The following is a 19476-nucleotide window of genomic DNA, read 5'->3' on the forward strand; positions in this document are numbered from 1 at the left end:
TGTGCTGACAGTCTGTACAGGTGGCGTGCTGACAGTCTGTACAGGTGGCGTGCAGACAGTCTGTAGAGATGGTACAGGTGGCGTGCAGACAGTCTAAGCCCCTCCCACTGGCTCCAGGTGAATTCTCCTGGTTATATCCTGCTGTCTCACTCTGACTCTGCAGCAGATCAGCTGGTGGAGTTATTCAGTGTTTTCTGCAGGTGTGAAAGGTCTTATAAAAGTCCCTGTGAACTTGTTCAGCCTGCAAAGTCACAAGTCACCTTGACTTCGAGGAAAATGTGCAGAAGGGGAATAAAAAATACTTCTCTGCAAACTAAAGCATGCTCAGATGTGCAGACAGAAGCAGCAGCTCTATAAGAAGCGTACATGTGTTCATGTCAGCACTGACAGCTCTCTCATTGGCTGCAGGCTGTCATTTTGTACACAGTGGCAGCCTGCAGCGCGTCCTGAGGTTCTTTTCATGTGGAATCTGTGAGCTCAGATCTTCCCTGACTGCCTGTAATTTAGAGAAACGGCGAGGTGGATAATTATCGACAGACAAACAGACAAACAAGCAAAAAGGAAAACAGCCATAGAAAAGCAGAGAGGGAGAATGACTGTGAAGAAACACGAGAGGCTCCTGTAACGTGTTTTATTTGTCTGTTTCATGGGAACAAGAAGTCGAGTTTTTCTTCTAAAGTTTAAGTCAGGGTCGAACGGGACGGATGCAGCCTACGTTGGGCTTCGAGTAACCTAATCCTCCTTAAATGGAGGCTGAGGAGCACGGTGCTGGTTTGGGCAGGGTCGAAGTTCAAGCACGTGCGGGATGCTAAGTCAACAGCGGCCTATGTTCCCTGAAACGCTGCTATTTATACCAAATTACAGCATGCACCTCAGCTGGCTGCGAGAGCCGGCGGCATTGATTCCAAAACACTTCCAATCAAACGTCTGTGTGGAGTTACAGCCGAGCTCAGCGAGCACCGGGAGCCTCCGCAGTTTCCAGAGTGGGGGATGAAATTACAGACTCTGCTGTGGTTTGTGATCCGGGCGTGCGAGGATGTCAGTCAGACTCCAAACACCGGCGGGAAAAGGCGGCTAATTGAAATGACATGTCAGAAAGATGCGACGATAACACACACACACTCTCTCTGTCTCTCTCTCTCTCTCTCTCTCTCTCTCTCTCTGTCTCTCTCTCTCTCTCTCTCTCTCTCTCTCTCTCTCTCTCTCTCTCTTTCTCCACGTCTCTGTGTCGAAGACCACGTTCTCTCCCCGCGGCGTTCTGTCTCTTTAAATAAAAACAGGAGGTGTAACTTTATTATCCTCCCCCCTCAGAGATCCACCACAGGCATGTTTCATATTGGCCTGTCATGAGCAATAAGTGTGCGTTCCTTCTCTGACAAACACATGACTGACGTTCATAAAGATGCTTTCCTATTTACAGAGCACAACAAAGAACAAACCCCGCCCCTCTTCTATTCAGCTGTAATTAGGATCAATCTGTGGCGAGCGGACCGTCCCTGGAATCTGTGGTCACGCTTTATTATTCTGCTTTTTCACGTTTGTTTTTCAGGGCGCCTCGTGTGCTTTCACTTCCAGCATGTCTTTGTTCCTCTGAAGTCGGTCGCTGCACGGAACAAAGACCAGAGAAGATGTGACAGAGATCATTTATTAGAGAGGTCCCACTCCTCTATGAACTGTCAATATCAGAGCCTGACCCATCAAAGCTGAAAATGAATTTACACCACACGGCACGAAGGTTGAAGAACAACTTTTAAACATTTTATCATTAAAGGAAGAATGAGCGAAAGATTCCTCATCAATGACTCCACTCTGTGTGTGTGTGTGTGTGTGTGTGTGTGTGTGTGTGTGTGTGTGAGTCCTGACTGTCTACAGTGAGGGAGAAGTTGGAGTCCTGCTGGCTGTGTTGTTGTCAGAGCTGTGTTTACATGGCTCCTCCCCTTGTGTATAAAAGCTGTTTGAGTCAAGAAGAAGAAGAACATACTCACTGATTATTGGATGAAGAGTTTTTACATCATTATGTGTCAGTTTACATGAAGCTACTAGCTAACTAAAGAGCGCTAACATTAGCATGCTAACATAACAATGCAGGACACAGGTAATTGACGCTACCAGCTAACTAAAGAGCACTAACATTAGCATGCTAACACAACAATGCAGGACACAGGTGATTGACGCTACAAGCTAACTAAAGAGTGCTAACATTAGCATGCTAACACAACAACCCAGGACACAGGTGATTGACGCTACAAGCTAACTAAAGAGCACTAACATTAGCATGCTAACACAACAATGCAGGACACAGGTGATTGACGCTACAAGCTAACTAAAGAGCACTAACATTAGCATGCTAACACAACAATGCAGGACACAGGTGATTGACGCTACAAGCTAACTAAAGAGTGCTAACATTAGCATGCTAACACAACAATGCAGGACACAGGTGATTGACGCTACCAGCTAACTAAAGAGCGCTAACATTAGCATGCTAACACAACAATGCAGCACACAGATGATTGAAGCTACGAGCTAAAGACAATTCAGTCACTTCCGCTAAACTACTTTGTGAATGCGAGTAAAGGGTTGGAGGCGAGAGCGGAGTCTTTAGTATGGAGGAGGCGTGGCCTAACAGCAGTTTGTTTTGGAAAGAATGTAAATTCTAAAAATATATACAATTATGATAAAAGAGCATCCCGGTGTGTTTAGTGCGTATTACTGTAAGTTGATGTGCATGGTGAGGCGTGTGCCCGGCAGAACAACTTTAGGAACCACTGACGGAATTAAAACAACATTTCTTGGATATGAAATAATTTTTAAATTAAAACGGGTCGACTGTGAACTGACTTCGATCGTCTCTAAGAGGGGGTGGGGAAAAAAACCTTCTGGAAGTTTTGCTTTTTATAAAAGAGTAAAAACTGATATGTTTCAATTTAGTCTCCTTAGTTTCCTCTTCTCTCTGTGTGGAGCCTGACCCCTAACCCTAACACACACGACCTTAAAGTCACCTTGACCTCGGCATACAAAGACCCCACTGATGAGCGGGAACCTCTCCGGTTCAGATCCTCGTGTGCTGGGTCACATTTCCAGGCTGTGAGCTCATACATATTCTCCAACACCTTCAGTCAGGTTCAATGGAGTCTTCTGTGTGGACTTCTATCAGCCACATACCACAGGAGGACACTGACATACCACACACCACCTCCAGGAACACACACACACACACACCACCTCCAGGACACACACACACACACACCACCTCCAGGACACACACACACACACACACACACACACACACACACACACACACCTCCAGGACACACACACACACACACCACCTCCAGGACACACACACACACACACCACCTCCAGGACACACACACACACACACACACACCACCTCCAGGACACACACACACACACACACCACCTCCAGGACACACACACACACACACCACCTCCAGGACACACACACACACACACACCACCTCCAGGACACACACACACACACACACACACACACACACACCACCTCCAGGACACACACACACACACACCACCTCCAGGACACACACACACACACACACCACCTCCAGGACACACACACACACACACACCACCTCCAGGACACACACACACACACACACACACACACACACACACACACACACACACACACCACCTCCAGGACACACACACACACACACACACCACCTCCAGGACACACACACACACACACACCACCTCCAGGACACACACACACACACACACCATCTCCAGGACACACACACACACCATCTCCAGGACACACACACACACACACCACCTCCAGGACACACACACACACACACACACCATCTCCAGGACACACACACACACCATCTCCAGGACACACACACACACACACCACCTCCAGGACACACACACACACACACACCATCTCCAGGACACACACACACACACACACACACACCACCTCCAGGACACACACACACACACACCATCTCCAGGACACACACACACACACACACACACACCACCTCCAGGACACACACACACACACACCACCTCCAGGACACACACACACACACCATCTCCAGGACACACACACACACACACCACCTCCAGGACACACACACACACACACCACCTCCAGGACACACACACACACACACACACACACACACACACACACCACCTCCAGGACACACACACACACACACCACCTCCAGGACACACACACACCACCTCCAGGACACACACACACACACACCACCTCCAGGACACACACACACCACCTCCAGGACACACACACACACACACCACCTCCACACACACACACACACACACACACACACACACACAGGACACACACACACAGGACACACACACGCCCCCTCCCTGTCACTGAATCCAGACCCTCTCCGGTCCTGGAAGCACAGAAATCCTTGTCAGAGCTGAAACCTGAGTCGTGCTCAGAAGAATCCCAGAGAGCAGAAAGAAGTCAGGAACCATGAAACCAACAAAGACATGGATGTGCCCGACGCGGAGCCACATCACGTCCATGTTAGTGTGAAAGAGTCTGAACAAAGGAGAGGACTCTTCTTAAAGCTGCTCGTGGTGTTGACATGAAGGAATGAGCCTTAATCACAGCTGGATGTGCAGAGACCGCTCTCTGAGTCTGCCGTGCAAACAGCAGCTACTTTACATTAAAAGCACATCAAGTCCAGACCTGCATCAGGGCTGCACAAACACTTTAAAGAGTCCAGCTCTGAGCTCCAGCTCTCCAGCAGAAACACAAAGAAAGGTCGACTTACTTTGAAGAGCTTTCGTCCTTTCAGACCATTTGTTCAGATTATTCCAGTAAGAGTCAGGACGGCCGGATGCAGCTCGCTCGCCCGCTGTCTGTCCACCAGCAGCGTCCACCAGGGCTCACTGAGCTGATGTAAGACAGCCCCACGAATAGGAAAAAAGAAGGAGAGAGAGAGAGCGAGAGAGCGAGAGAGAGAGAGAGAGAGAGAGAGAGAGAGAGAGAGAGAGAGACAGAGAGAGAGAGAGAGAGAGAGACGGAGAGAAACAGAGAGAGAGAGAGAGACAGAGAGAGAGAGAGAGAGAGAGAGAGACAGAGAGAGAGAGAGAGAGAGAGAGAGAGAGAGAGGGGAAGGGGGAAAAAAGCCTTCACATTCTGTGGATTCCTGGGAGCGTGCCAAAGAGCCAGAAGTCCACATGCCACACATACGGTTTGAATTAAGGCTGAATCCAGCGCTCGCTCACAACGCTTTCTTCCTCCTGAAAGAGTCTTTCTTGTCTCTGACAGCGAGAGGCCGAGAGACACCGTCCTTCAGCGTCTCTGTCGTCTCCTCACACATTCATGGGCTTTGTGTGGCTGAGGCTCCAGCACTGTTCGTTCAAAGGTGACATGTTTTTATCTACAAATACAGAGGAAGTGTTTCTTTATATAAATCTTTTAAACTGCTGCTGGCCGTCTCACACACTCCCCCAGCTGTGACCCCCCCCCCGACCCTCGGAACCTTCACAGACCCCCCCGACCCTCTGAACCTTCACAGACCCAGACCCCCCCCCCCCCCCCCCCGAACCTTCACAGACCCCCCCCCCGACCCTTGGGCGTCTTCAAGGAGTCAGGAAAGCACTTTGAAAGTTTAATGTATCGTTTTGGTCACAATCATCTTCATCCTCCCCGGAGCAGATCTCTGCAGAGAGGCAGGGGTCCGAGAGGTCACCCCCCCCCCCCCCCCCCCCCAGTCTGTGTTTTCATGCTTTTGTTGTCTGCTCTGTTTCAGTTGTGAATGTTTATTTTAAAGTGAGGGAAGAAATTAAAGTTTTACTGTCATAGAAAAGTTACCTGCGGGGGGGGGGGGGTCAACTAGCGGGCCAGGGGCCACATGCAGCCCGCCTCCTCACTCACTGCGGCCCCTGTTGTCACATCGTGGCTCTGATGTATTAAAGGTGGTTCGAGATGCTCTTTCAGGTGTTTTGTATCTTTGTGCACAATTGTAACGTCTGCAGAGAGCTGTCTTCTCCTACGTCCTCCCGTCAGCTGCAGGTAACACTCGGACGTCACTGGTCCAAGCCCATCAGCTCGTTGTAGCAAAACCGAGCTCGTGCTGCACGTGCCCCAGGTGTGGACCCTGATCGTGGGGTATTCAGCGCGTTACAAACACAGGCAGGTGAGAAACGCTGCGTGGAAACATCAGACTGATAAACTGAATGAACCCCAGAGAGCGCAGAATATGGACCTTTAGACACAGAAAAGGTTCGACTTGAGTTCTGGTAAATCCGTCAGGAAATGCTGTCTCAGCCGAACGACAGGCTACGCGCACACACGCGTGCACGCGCATACACAAAATCTGGAAAATGAACCAGCTGGGGACTATTTTTAAAAAGAGAAGAAACGTCACCTGACATATCATCAGGGTGTTTTCTGATTGTGCCTCTGGGGACCGGATCAGTCCCCACGGGGAAAAAACACGTGCACGTGAGTAAGATTTCAGGTCATGGACCCCGCCAGGACACACACACACACACACACACACACACACACACACACACACACACACACACACACACACACACACACACACACACACACACACACACGCGCGCACACGCGCGCACACACACACACACACACACACACGCGCACACACACACAAAAACCACATTCAAAGTTTAGTGTTTGTGGGATATTTCTTTAATAAAGAAGATCTCCATCATGTCCTGGATGATTAACAGAAGCAGATATTATAAATACCCCGCAGCCCGTACCATGAACTCTGATTACACTTCTGATCATTTCAGCCCAACGTTGTATAAAAATCAGCAGATAAAATGTGTAGGTGGTTGGCTCCACCTACTGAGCATCTATTAGTACATATAAAAATAAGTCTCATAAGCAAAATAAATAGATGCACCTGCAGACTGCTTCATCAGTGAGACGTCGTCCTTCATTTAGTTCAAGTGCTCGTCCACACAAACAGAGCAGCACATTCAGCTCACACACACATGCATATGACTTCTGTTATTGCACAGCCATGACATCACAGTTTCTCCCTGCACACGTGGAGAGACAAAGGTCGCTCTTTGGGTTGTCTCTCTGTCCTTCACCGTCCTAGACGCCGTTCTTCACCAGCTCGTGGACGCCGCTCTCGTCGATCATCAGGGTTGGATGGAAGTCTCGTCCTTTCACCAACTCTTCAAGGCCCTTGAAGTTAGCAAAGCACAGCAGCAGCGCATCATTAGAGAGCGGACAGGTTAGCTGTCGTCATGGTGACGGAGGAACAACATCTGGTATTTGTATTTAAAAAGGCTTTGCCTCCGTACCTCTCCCCCGTAGGACACCAGGGGGGAAATCTCACATTTGATTGGTAGGTCTGTTCCGTCCTTCAGGCTGTGTTGGGAAGGAACAAATGCAAAGAAGAGCACTTAAAAGCAAAGACACAGAATGAGTGATTGTCTCATGAGAAGGAAGAGGGAGGAAGTTGAAAGAAGCAGCTGTACGCCGGCGTTGACACAGCTGTTCTTCTACTGCAGCAGCTTGTGATTAGAGAGGCAGAGAATCATGACCAGTGATTAGCCCTCTGACCTGGAACAAGAAAACACTAATGACAGCCAATGTGCTCCAGCGTCTCCTTTCATTGCTCCCGACAAACTGTCCATCACATTGCAGTCATTCAATTATTCCTTTAAAGGTCACAGATTACCCAGAATCCTCTCCTCCATGTTCCTCTAACATGTGTCTCTATCTGTCTACAAACCCCCCAATGATGAGAAAAGTCCATCCTCTCCGTCTTCTGCCTGCTCCACGTCTCAGAAAATGTGTGCTCAAACAGGCCATTTGGAGATGTTCCCTTCATGACATCACAAAAGGCAGTAGCCCCTCCCCTTCATGACATCACAAAGGGCAGTAGCCCCTCCCCCAGGTGGGTGACACTCCCACAGCTAGGTGTTTGTTCAGCCCTCTGAGTCTGCCTTCTCACCGTAAACAATAGGACATGGAGCCAGAAAGCAGCGAGTACACCCGAGCCCTTCCAGAGAGGGGGCGTGGTCAGACACAGCTCATTTACATATTTAAAGCTACAGACACAGAAACAGCCTGTTCTGAGCAGGGCTGAATTAGAGGGGTTTATAGACATGATCAAATACAGGATCAGAGTGGATTTACAACAACACACTTCACACACATGATGAAGAGGAGCGAGGACACTGATTTCACCTGAAGAAGAGGAGGAGGTCATGTGACCTTTAAGATAATCATTACAGACTTCTATCACTAATCACACATCAGGTAGATTGGCTGTTTTCTAAAGCGTCTGCCTGCACAGCTGGATCATGAGACGGAAGAGAAAGGGTTAACATTCATGACTCCTGTGCACTGGTGTCATGAATGCTATTAAAGCACATGCTAACTTTAATTTTAAACAAAAAGGTTGGCCCCTCCCACAAATCAGCAGGTTCATCATTTGTTGCAGAAAAGAGTATCTGTGTCCCATTACCCAGCATGCAATAGGTCATGTGTATTAGTAGCACCCATCAGCAGCTCATTGTGACATCATCTGAAGAGCACTGCATGTTTACTCATCCCAGCTGATCCTTGCTGTCGTTTCCTTCATCAGCACTGACGTCACACAGCGGGCTCGTGTTCAGTGGTGAAGAAGGAAAGAGGACGTCAAGTATCGACCTTATTTCGTGTGAACACGTCTGAGCGAGAGGAAGCCAAACCCCGTCACCATGCACTGGGTACTGCAGGGGATAATAATTACTTTCTGCTGCCAGCGTCTGAGACACGGCCTGCTGCTCCGTCTCTGGAAACATTGCACGAGACACACAGAAGCACTTAAAGAATATCATGTCTTAAATACAAACAAAGAAGAAGCCTGTGAATGTGTGCGCTTCAGGCCGTGTGGCGCTCGTGACCACGGCGAGGACCCGTGGAAGCTGTGTGTTGTCACGTGACGTGCACGGTGTTAGCAGACCTGGGGATGGCAGGCACTCGTCTGCCGTTCTCGTCGATGAAGTGGCCGCCGGCGTTCAGCACCCAGCGGTGGTGGAGAGACATGAGGGTGTGTCTGGCTGTGGTGGGCGTGTCCTTCCCTTCTTGACTGTCTGCGTTCTTCAGAGGCGAGAACTCGTCCTCCCGCAGCACCTCGTACACAACGAAGTTTCTGTTGGACACACAGAGGAACGACGGTACGTCAGAGTCCTGCTGAACACTCCTTAAAGATACAGCTGAAGACTCGACCATATATGGACATCCTGAGATTAAAGTCTTCTGACCTGATCGAGCGTTCAGATAACGGCTGCCGAGTCTGTCTGACAGTTACGAGGGGAAACGCCGCAGAGTGACCTTGGTTGCCGTAGTAACGGCCAGGAGCAGGAGTGAGCTACTGTACGTGAGAGACTGTGACCCTGACCTCAGTGACATCACATCCTGAACGCCGTGCGTCTACAAACACACACAGGCTGTGACAGAGTCTCCTGCTGCAGCCAGCGGTCACGCCGGGCAGACTCACAACAGTTGAGCTTCACTCCTTCATCCACGACTTCAACCCTGAAGGCTGCACGCTAACATAACTAAGTGCTATTTTAGAGAGTTTCTGATTGGATCACATTTCATTTAAGGCAGCATATCCACTGTTAAAGGAGCTCTGCCCCCTAGTGTTTAAAATGAGTACTGCAGTCTAAACTCTAATCATCACAGAGAGCTGTCTCCCCCCCTCCTCTCACACAGGTCAGCATGTGGTGGACACTGTAGCTTCAGTGTTTAGCCAGCTCTGCATGTGGTGGACACTGTAGCTTCAGTGTTTAGCCAGCTCTGCATGTGGTGGACACTGTAGCTTCAGTGTTTAGCCAGCTCTGCATGTGGTGGACACTGTAGCTTCAGTGTTTAGCCAGCTCTGCATGGGTCTGTAAAGCTTTCTGCGTTCTAACCTCTCTCCATGTTTCATCTCCAACATTGATCCTAGTTTGAGCAGCTTTCTGCTGCTGGAGCTCATTAGAAACATGCAGAGGCTTTTTAGCTCGGGTACAATCACTTCTATCTGAAGCAGTTCCACTGCCCGCTTCCATCGCTGCAACACCTGTTCACCTGATAACTGCTCTCATATCTGGCAAACCCAGGGGCGTCCAAAACGGCCTTCAAAGCCCCGCCTACCTTCTCTGGTCCAATCAGATCCAGAGCATTCAGGAGCAGAATCTAAAGTTAGAAGGAGGACATACTGGCTGCTGCATTGTTGTCAGAGAAGCTTCAACACAGCAGGTTTCCTTCATGATCACACAGGAAGAGAGCAGCTCTCTGATTGGCTGATTGATCACAGAGGAAGAGAGCAGCTCTCTGATTGGCTGACTGATCACACAGGAAGAGAGCAGCTCTCTGATTGGCTGACTGATCACACAGGAAGAGAGCAGCTCTCTGTAATGATCACATATGGAAAACAAACAGCACATAGAAGGAGCAAATGAAGTGGAACACACGTGATTATAAAAACAAAGACAGAAGGACTTTCTGTTTCAGTGTCCGTCTGAACTCTGTGACTGGAATCATCTGAGCAACATGGCTGATTCCTCATCCAGTCACTGTGGAGTTCTGCAAACTGCATCTGTCTGCACTATTTTTCCATCATTCATCCCTTTACAGGAATCCTTTCATTAGATGTAAACTTCTATTAGCAGTGGCATGACTCAAAGCTGATGTCATGCAACAGCTCATAAACCTCCGTCCTCCTGCAAAGAGCTTGGCAGGCTCTGCTCCTGGACCAGGCCCGGGAGCAGGACCAGGACCGGAGCTGGTGCAAAGGGATCGGGTATGGAAAAATAGGTCTGGCTCAAAAAAGGAGGGACGGATGGAGGAGCAGTCAAAGGACACACACACACACACACACACACACACACACACACACACACACACACACACACACACACACACACACACACACACACACACACACACACACACACACACACACACACACACACACACACACACACACACACACACACACACACACACACAGACTCACTTGGCGAACTGGAAGATGTCAAAGACAAACTTTTCCATTTTGATTCCATTTGGTTTGTCTGGTTTGATGAGTTGACCCTGTGCGTCCACATGTGGGATCTTCTTCTGGGCCACGTGGTGCTGCAGCTGCGGCTCGTACTTCCTGATCGATACACCAGAAGAAGAAGTTAGAAGGTTCAGCGTTCAGTTCAAACATTGGTTCCCAACCTTTCAGCTCTGACATTCAAAAAGAAAGAGAGTCAGATGCTTCAAAATAAAATACAGAATCATATGCTCTCTCTCCTTCAAAATAAAACTCAGTCTTCTCCTAAAGTGAAGCTGCTGAGCAGCAGGTGAGTTTAGGATACAGCTCAGTGATTGGAGGAGATTCAAAGCGGTGAATCTGACGGACGTGGACGTAAAAAATCTAATGAGAGTGAGGAGAAACAGTGAGAGGAGAAAGCTGCTTCTAAAACCAGGCTGAACCTTGTGTTGGACCTGGAGCTGCTCTACTTCCTGTTGGACAGGAAGCTGACAAACACCAGCGGTTAGCTTGTGCTAGCATGCGTTAGCTTGCAGTGTAGCTACAAGCAGTAAACATACACACTACGTCCTGCAGGGGGCGTGATGAGCCGAGGAACCAAACATTTCTCCTGACTCCGCCTTTAATTTAAATCATGATGGCGCACACATGGGGTCTCTCTGATTGGTCGACTTACTGGACGATGTCTTTGAGGAAAGAGAAGCTGAAGTAGTGGTTAGCCACGTTTCCTGCGTTGAACATCAGTCGGCCGTCACTGCTGCGTTTCTCGGCGGTTGCCAGGGTGATCTCACTGTACTCCACCACCTGGTAACGCCCATCCACCTTGCAGACCACGCCCACTGCCTCTGTTGGGTTGGTTTTCTCCACCACCTGGAAACAAGAGCTCTCTAATGAGTGAGCTGATGACCTTGTGTGACCTTGGAGAACACACTTTGGTGGCGGCGTGTGAACGGACACACTCTATCATCAGGAGTCAATACAAGCAGGTAAGCAGCGTGTGATTGGACTGTGGGAGGAAGCCGGAGAGAACCCACGCCATGCACGGGGAAAACATGCAGACTGCACACACACAGGGATTCAAACCAGCAACCACCTCACTGTGAGGGGACAGAGCAGCAGCGTGCAGCCTCAAAAACAAAACCTGAGTTCCATGTTTCATCATTGAATCAGTCTCTGTCTCCTGGTACTCACAGAGCGTCCTGGCCAGGGGCTTTGTGGACAGGGCGAGGCGAGACGGGGGGGGGGGGGGGGGGGGGAGGGGGGGAGGGGCGGGGCGGGGCGAGGCGAGGGAGGGGGAAGCCACATGAAGCTCAGTGATTTATACCAGGAGGGTGGGACTCTGCTCCGCTCTGATCTTTCCAGCTTTGCTTCACCACAAAAAGTCTTTGCGTCTAACAGAAAAGGGGGCGGAGTTAAATCTCTGCTCCAGCTCAGAAACATCAGAACCAGAGCTGGCCCAAACTCTCTGGAGTCAAACCATCAGCTCTGCAGAGTCTTTGGACTGAATGTTGGCAGGTAGCAGCAACCTGGGTTTGAACCCGACCTGTGTCTGCACGCCCCGTGTGTCGTCTGCACGCCCCGTGTGTCGTCTGCACGCCCCGTGTGTCGTCTGCACGCCCCGTGTGTCGTCTGCACGCCCCGTGTGTCGTCTGCACGCACACGTCTGACAGGTGAAGTCAGGTTTGTTTGGTTTGACCCTGAAAGCTTCCGTCTGATTGGAGGACAGAGTCTCGTCTTCTCGTTACACTCGAGCTGAAACACAAAGTTCTCACATTTCCTCCACGTCGCGCCACAGCTCCAGTGAAGAGGCCTGTGTCTCCCCCTGCTGGTCAGCAGAGGGAGCTGCTCGTTCAACTGTCCACACCTGCTGAAGACGGACACGCCGTCTGAATTCTGAGTGAGCAATCGTTGTATCCCACAATGCATTGGGAAACTTATTTAAGAAGTGTACAACAGACACACAATATAGACCATGATGCATTGCTGTTAAAAGCTTTACACGGGCAGGAAGTGGCGTTCGACTCGACGTCTCTGCTGAGCAAAGTCCACGACGTGTAACTGCGTGTGTGGTGAGGAGCGAGGGAGGGAGCGGGCGAGCGAGGGACTTCGGACACCGCCCCGGACCGTCTCTGAATATTTGGTTATTAATCCTTATCGAGATGCGTTTACTTCCTGCTCCGGTGAAAGGTTACCGAGTTTATCAGGATGGATTTTATCAAAGCTGCTTATCAGCAGGACGAGTCATAAACCTGCTTCTGTCCCCGCGGCGTGCAGACAGACGGCTTCATCAGCGGAGATAATACTCATCAGGAAGTAACGCACGGCGTGCAGACGTCTTCATGCAGTGTGGCGGTGCTTGGAGGACGATGCTCACTCGGGTCGACTTCAGTGTTTTGATTCATGATTTGAAACATCGGAGCAGAAAGTCGACGTCAGAGAATAAAAAGAATAAAACATCGGCCGCTCCCGATGACCTTTCTCACCTCAAGTCCAGTTTCCGAGTTGTTTCGTTCGTGTGCATTTCACAACTCAGAAACTCGTTTTTCCCGATGTGTCTGACAACACCTGAATGCAGCGTTACTGTGTGTCAGGTGACCGCTCGCTCCTCTCTGATTGGTTCAGATAGAACTGACTCATTCGCTCTCTTCTTCCTGTGAATGTGTGGACGCCTGTCTCAAAGACCCACCACAGATCTCAGACAGCTGACATGTTTGGTCCTGCCCTCCTTGAAATCCTTGAAACACCTTGAACACAGAAAACAAACAGAGGGACCAACCTTGGCTCCACAGTCGGCTCCCTTCTGCACACAGAAACCAACGAAGGTGGGGTCTGCCACTTTGACCAGGATGTTATCCACACAGTACACGTGGACCGATTCCACGCCCCTGCGTTCCATGTCCCCCAGGATGCCCTGGTGTCCCAAGGCTCTGTAGAGACCCCCATTTCCATCTGGAACACAGACAGTGCAGGACTAGGGTTACACAGGGGTCTGTTTAAGGGTCAGGACGTGGTCCAGGGAGGGAGCTCTTACCGGGGGCCATGGACAGCTTCCCTCTGCTCTCCAGGATGATCCGGCCCTGGTAGTCCATGGCTGGAAGCATGCCCTGCTGGAAGAAGACCACGTTGTCCTGGCCCAGGCCAAAGAAAGCGTGTTTGGAGAAGAAGTCCTTGGTGGACTGCATGGTCCTGCCGCTGGTCATGATGTACCTGAGGGAGACACAGACGCAGCCTTTCATACGCTGCTTTGAGTCATGTGACAGGAAGTAGCTGATGATAGAGCAGCTTGTTTAAATAGACTGGTGTAGTGATGACGTATTTTTGTAGGCCAACCCGAAAAAATGGCGCCGGTGTTTCCTACGAAAATTACATTGGATTTTGGATCATTGCAGAAAATAATCTCTGTGTCAAACACACGTTTCTGATGCTGTTTAGTTCAGCTGATAATCTTTACAGATGAACATCATTTATATGAAGTTTGAAGAGTTAATGCAGCCCAGAGAAGTAAAAAGCTAACGTTATGCTACAAGCTAACTACACCGCGGTCGGTTTATAATGACGTCACGACCGTTATGCTTCATCGATCTGATCAGTGGATTTGACAAGCTAGCTAAACGTTAGCTTAATAAGTTGTTTATTAGCCTAATATTTACAAGAGCTCTGAAAAACATGACTAGAGTCTGTAAGGAGGATTAGTGATGAAATTTAACGTCTCCATGACAACCACTGTAGTTTCAGTTAGCTACTCGTTAGCAAGTGGGGTCTTAGCTAACGTAGTTTATCTCGTCTAACAAAACATCATCATCTCTTCAGCTTGTGTTAACCACAGAACTTATTTCAGTCTAAACACAAACACATTCAAAATCCACATTTAGACTTTTAGAGGTTAGAACCCACGGAGCTAACATGCTAACTCACTTCCTGGTTGGAGGACTCAAATGATACCAGTCTATAATGCTGAATAATCAGCAGAGCTCCACCTGAGAACTTTAGTCTTTGACAAACAATAAAAATCCTCAAAGCTGTTAGTGAGCCTCACTGAGTCACATGACCTGCACGCACACGCCGCCTGCCTGCGAGCTGCATCATTAAGTCTGTCCACAGGGAGCTAATCCTTTTCACACAGGTCATGTGTCCCTGTGAGGAGGAATCAGAGTGCAGTGAGACGTGTCCGTCTCGTCCTGCTGTCTTACCAGGGGATGCAGCACTTGACTTTGTGCTTCTGCTCAGCCAGCTGCTGCAGCTTCAATATGCGCTCAGCCTGGATCTGAAAGAGGGTTTTGTGGGACGGCAGCCCCACATCGTACATGCCTTTGGGGTACGAGACCCCCAGTCTGGTCCCCTGGCCCCCAGCCAGCAGCAGCACGGCCACTTTGCTCTGAGAGATGCAGCGCAGACCTGAAGGAGGACAAGAAGAGTTCAGACTGAACACACCTGTTAGCATCGACATGCTACATGCTATGTTATGTCCCTTCAGTCTCTCTGTAGATCGTGGTCCTCAGTGTCTCTGTATTTATTTTGTCCCTTCAGTCTCTCTATAGATAGTGGTCCTCAGTGTCTCTGTATTTATTTTGTCCCTTCAGTCTCTCTGTAGATAGTGGTCCTCAGTGTCTCTGTATTTATTTTGTCCCTTCAGTCTCTCTATAGATAGTGGTCCTCAGTGTCTCTGTATTTATTTTGTCCCTTCAGTCTCTCTGTAGATAGTGGTCCTCAGTGTCTCTGTATTTATTTTGTCCCTTCAGTCTCTCTGTAGATCGTGGTCCTCAGTGTCTCTGTATTTATTTTGTCCCTTCAGTCTCTCTGTAGATAGTGGTCTTCAGTGTCTCTGTATTTATTTTGTCCCTTCAGTCTCTCTGTAGATAGTGGTCCTCAGTGTCTCTGTATTTATTTTGTCCCTTCAGTCTCTCTGTAGATAGTGGTCCTCAGTGTCTCTGTATTTATTTTGTCCCTTCAGTCTCTCTGTAGATAGTGGTCCTCAATGTGTCTCTGTATTTATTTTGTCCCTTCAGTCTCTCTGTAGATAGTGGTCCTCAGTGTCTCTGTATTTATTTTGTCCCTTCAGTCTCTCTGTAGATCGTGGTCCTCAGTGTCTCTGTATTTATTTTGTCCCTTCAGTCTCTCTGTAGATAGTGGTCCTCAGTGTCTCTGTATTTATTTTGTCCCTTCAGTCTCTCTGTAGATAGTGGTCCTCAGTGTCTCTCTGTATTTATTTTGTCACTTCCTGTTGATGAGCTTAACTTCCTGTCCTAACCTTCGATCTACCAGAAGCTCCTAATTTTATTTCAAGGTCTGCAGGTCTGGGGGTTTGGGGGTCTAGAGGTCTGGGGGTCTGGGTCAGACGAGGTCAGTGTTTAGGTCTGTGTCGACACGTGACGAGGGAGGGGTTTGAAGTTGAAGTTGTATAAAACATGTATGTAGTCCGCCATGGTCTGACACTCGCTCCAACGTGACACTGAGCCAACACTTTACGACTTGTCCTTCTGGACTCTGGAGACAGAAACACGTCCAGCTGATCGTCTCCTACGTGACTCTGACAGAGGAGACTTTATGACAGCAGACTGGGTGGACCCACCATTACTCACTCTGACACACACACACACACACACACACACACACACACACACACTAGAGTGACATCATGAATGAGGGCCGAGCAGTCACACTATTTACGTCACGAACAAATCAGAAGCAGATGTTTTCATTCTCCCCCAGGAAGACCTCCACAGACCCCCCCCCCCCCCCCCCCCCCCATGTTCAGACCTCCACAGACCCCCCCCCCCCCAGGTCTGAGACATCTGTCAGGCCTCTGGATGTTGAGATGTTGACCCCGTTGAGCTCACCTGTCAGCTCCCAGTCCTTCAGACTGTCCCGGTCCCGGGTCACGCTCCCCAGCACCTCCCTGGGCACCGGCTCCATCCGGCCGTCCATCTTCTCCTGCTTGCTGCTGCTGGATGTCTCCATGGCGCTTTTGAAGAAGCCGTTGATCTCCTGAAAGTCCATCCCCTGCAGCTCCTGGGCCAGGCCGCTCTGCTCCTCCGGGCTCAGCTCAGTCCAGAACTGCAGGAGGTGAGCTTGGCCCGCTTCGGCCAACTTCAGGGAGAGTCCGCTGGTGCTCGGGTCCATGATCAGCAGTGCTTCTATGAAACACACGACCGGAGATGATACACAAAACAGAACTGGTGAACAGCACTTTCACTTCTCGTCAAACCAGCACAACCAGTAATCACAAGATGCATCACCCAGTATGACATTTGCATGTTGAAGTGGATCTTCTGGAATGTGTGATTACTGTTTAGTTTGAAGTCACACCCTTAATGAGCAGCTAGCTGGAGCAGGAACTCATCCCTGAACACCTGACAGGTGAGATCTTTGATCCACACAGGATCAAGGACTCTCTCTGCTTCCTGACTCAAGCAGGGTTCAGAGTTCACGCGGGACTGAAGATGTTCTCAGCAGATCACAGAAGAGCCAACATGAGGACGTATGAGAGACACGTTAACAGGCAGTGTTCCCTGCAGCTCTCCCTGTCAGCCTGATGCGGCTCGCGGCTCGCGCACACTCGGCTGGGGGCTCGCGCACACATCAACATGTTGAATGAGTGAGACTCACCTGTGATGAAGAGCCGTCTCTTCTCTTTAACACCTCCACTCGATGTCTGCCGACGTCTGTGAGGCTGCTCGTCCTGCTCCGGACTCTGACTCCTCCCACCCGGACAACACCTCCTGTTACGTCACGTTTGACGTGGCAATCGCGGCGGCGCCGAAGGAGCGTGGGAGGTGTTGCTTTCAAGGACTGCTCGTAAATTCAACCACTCAGTGTTGCCAGGTCCGCTCGTTATAAGCGCTATGGGCTTGTTTATTAAAGTGTCGTTGTTTATTAAAGTGTCGTTGTTTATTAAAGTGTCGTTGTTTATTAAAGTGTCGTTGTTTATTAAAGTGTCGTTGTTTATTTGTTGTTGTTTATTAAAGTGTAGTTGTTTATTAAAGTGTAGTTGTTTATTTGTTGTTGTTTATTAAAGTGTAGTTGTTTATTTGTTGTTGTTTATTAAAGTGTAGTTGTTTATTTGTTGTTGTTTATTAAAGTGTAGTTTGTTTTTGTTCTTGTTTATTAAAGTGTAGTTTGTTTATTTGTTGTTGTTTATTAAAGTGTAGTTGTTTATTTGTTGTTGTTTATTAAAGTGTAGTTGTTTATTTGTTGTTGTTTATTAAAGTGTAGTTGTTTATTTGTTGTTGTTTATTAAAGTATAGTTGTTAATTTGTTGTTGTTTATTAAATTGTAGTTTGTTTTTGTTGTTGTTTATTAAAGTGTAGTTGTTTATTTGTTGTTGTTTATTAAATTATAGTTGTTTATTAGGGCTTGTTTTGCTCCCTGTATGAACTCCTGATTCTCTCCACAACAAAGTGAAACACAAACATATATATTTAGTTTGTCCTTTTCCAGGATATGTTTACAACCTCGTATCCATGGTTACCACACACACGCTCAAAAATGGAACAACATATAATAAAGAGACGAAGCAGATTGTCTCAGTGTTGAAGCAGAAAGCAGAAGATTTAAAGTCAATAACTTTATGAACTATTAACAAACATAAATATAATTCGATCAATAACTATAGTCTATAGCTCTCCAGACGTGTCTGTTAGCAGACAGGTCTGTGATTATTGTATATTTTTATCTATTTTAATTATTCTACACTGTGTGATTTTCTCCTGCTTTGCTGCTGTCACTCTGTACATTTCTCACTTGTGAGATGAATAAAAGATCATCTTATTTTATTTTATTCATTCCTGTGATTATTCACCAAGTCAAGAAAATGTGAATTACATTTAGACCTAATATATGCTTCAATGAATAAAAACAAAGAAACAAGATGATCGTCACCTTCACGTGTTGGTGAAAGTCTGGAGTTGATCTGGACTTGGCTGGGTTTACATCTGTTAGAAGAGTCCCTTATTCTGGGTCCAGAGCTGGTTGCTTGTTTCTCTCATGAGATCTGGCAACCCTGAGCTCCAGATCCCGATGTCAACGTGTAGTTGTGTAAAAAACAAACAGAACTTGTTGTCATGGAAACTCAGCTAACAAACACAGTGACGTACATTAGTCCATTTACTCATTGTTATATTTCTGTTGATGTCACTCGAAGACTACTTCAGCTCGCCACCCCCAAAATAATGGTCCCAGAGACCATGACTCCCTGACCCCACTGTCCCAGGGTCTGTGGACCCTCACTGTCCAGAGTCTGTAGACCCACACTGTCCCAGGGTCTGTGGACCCTCACTGTCCCAGGGTCTGTGGACCCTCACTGTCCCAGAGTCTGTAGACCCTCACTGTGCCAGAGTCTGTGGACCCTCACTGTCCCAGGGTCTGTAGACCCTCACTGTCCCAGGGTCTGTAGACCCTCACTGTCCCAGGGTCTGTGGACCCTCAC

General features: G+C 48.6%; 2 protein-coding genes across 4 annotated transcripts in view; both read right to left on the minus strand.

The window, feature by feature from the left end:
* The window catches only part of ddr2a (discoidin domain receptor tyrosine kinase 2a), a 29871-nt gene extending 24954 nt beyond the window's left edge, over window positions 1-4917 (minus strand). The window contains 1 exon segment of the mRNA XM_079351141.1: window positions 4812-4917. The gene's annotated coding sequence lies outside the window, so the exon portion shown is untranslated.
* Window positions 4918-6683: 1766 nt separating this feature from the next.
* On the minus strand, window positions 6684-18106 carry uap1 (UDP-N-acetylglucosamine pyrophosphorylase 1). 3 transcript variants are annotated; one of them, XM_079349759.1, is made up of 11 exons: window positions 17658-18106; window positions 16889-17185; window positions 15242-15446; window positions 14083-14258; window positions 13828-14000; window positions 11728-11921; window positions 11031-11171; window positions 8988-9176; window positions 8775-8816; window positions 7336-7402; window positions 6684-7216 (listed from the first exon to the last, which is right to left on the minus strand). In XM_079349759.1, exons 2-11 carry the CDS (start codon window positions 17169-17171, stop codon window positions 7124-7126), a joined length of 1563 nt encoding a protein of 520 aa, XP_079205885.1. In that variant the 5' UTR covers window positions 17172-17185; window positions 17658-18106; the 3' UTR covers window positions 6684-7123. The 3 variants fall into 3 exon arrangements, with proteins under 3 accessions (XP_079205885.1, XP_079205884.1, XP_079205886.1); XM_079349758.1 differs by lacking the exon at window positions 17658-18106 and having other exon boundaries at window positions 16889-17345; XM_079349760.1 differs by lacking the exons at window positions 8775-8816; window positions 17658-18106 and having other exon boundaries at window positions 16889-17344.
* Window positions 18107-19476: the final 1370 nt, after the last annotated feature.

This window comes from Symphodus melops, assembly GCF_947650265.1.
Source record: "Symphodus melops genome assembly, chromosome: 8".
In the NCBI taxonomy this organism is placed as follows: domain Eukaryota; kingdom Metazoa; phylum Chordata; class Actinopteri; order Labriformes; family Labridae; genus Symphodus; species Symphodus melops.

What these genes read in the sequence shown, in the direction of transcription:
- uap1 (XM_079349759.1), bottom strand. Translation starts at nt 17,171, where the DNA reads ATGGACCCGAGCACCAGCGGACTCTCCCTGAAGTTGGCCGAAGCGGGC. An exon ending in GAGCCGACTGTGGAGCCAAG is followed by an intron (nt 11,922 to 13,827) that starts GTTGGTCCCTCT and finishes TCTTGTTTCCAG; the next exon opens with GTGGTGGAGAAAACCAACCC. An exon ending in TCAGACGCTGGCAGCAGAAA is followed by an intron (nt 7,403 to 8,774) that starts GTAATTATTATC and finishes TTCCCAACACAG; the next exon opens with CCTGAAGGACGGAACAGACC.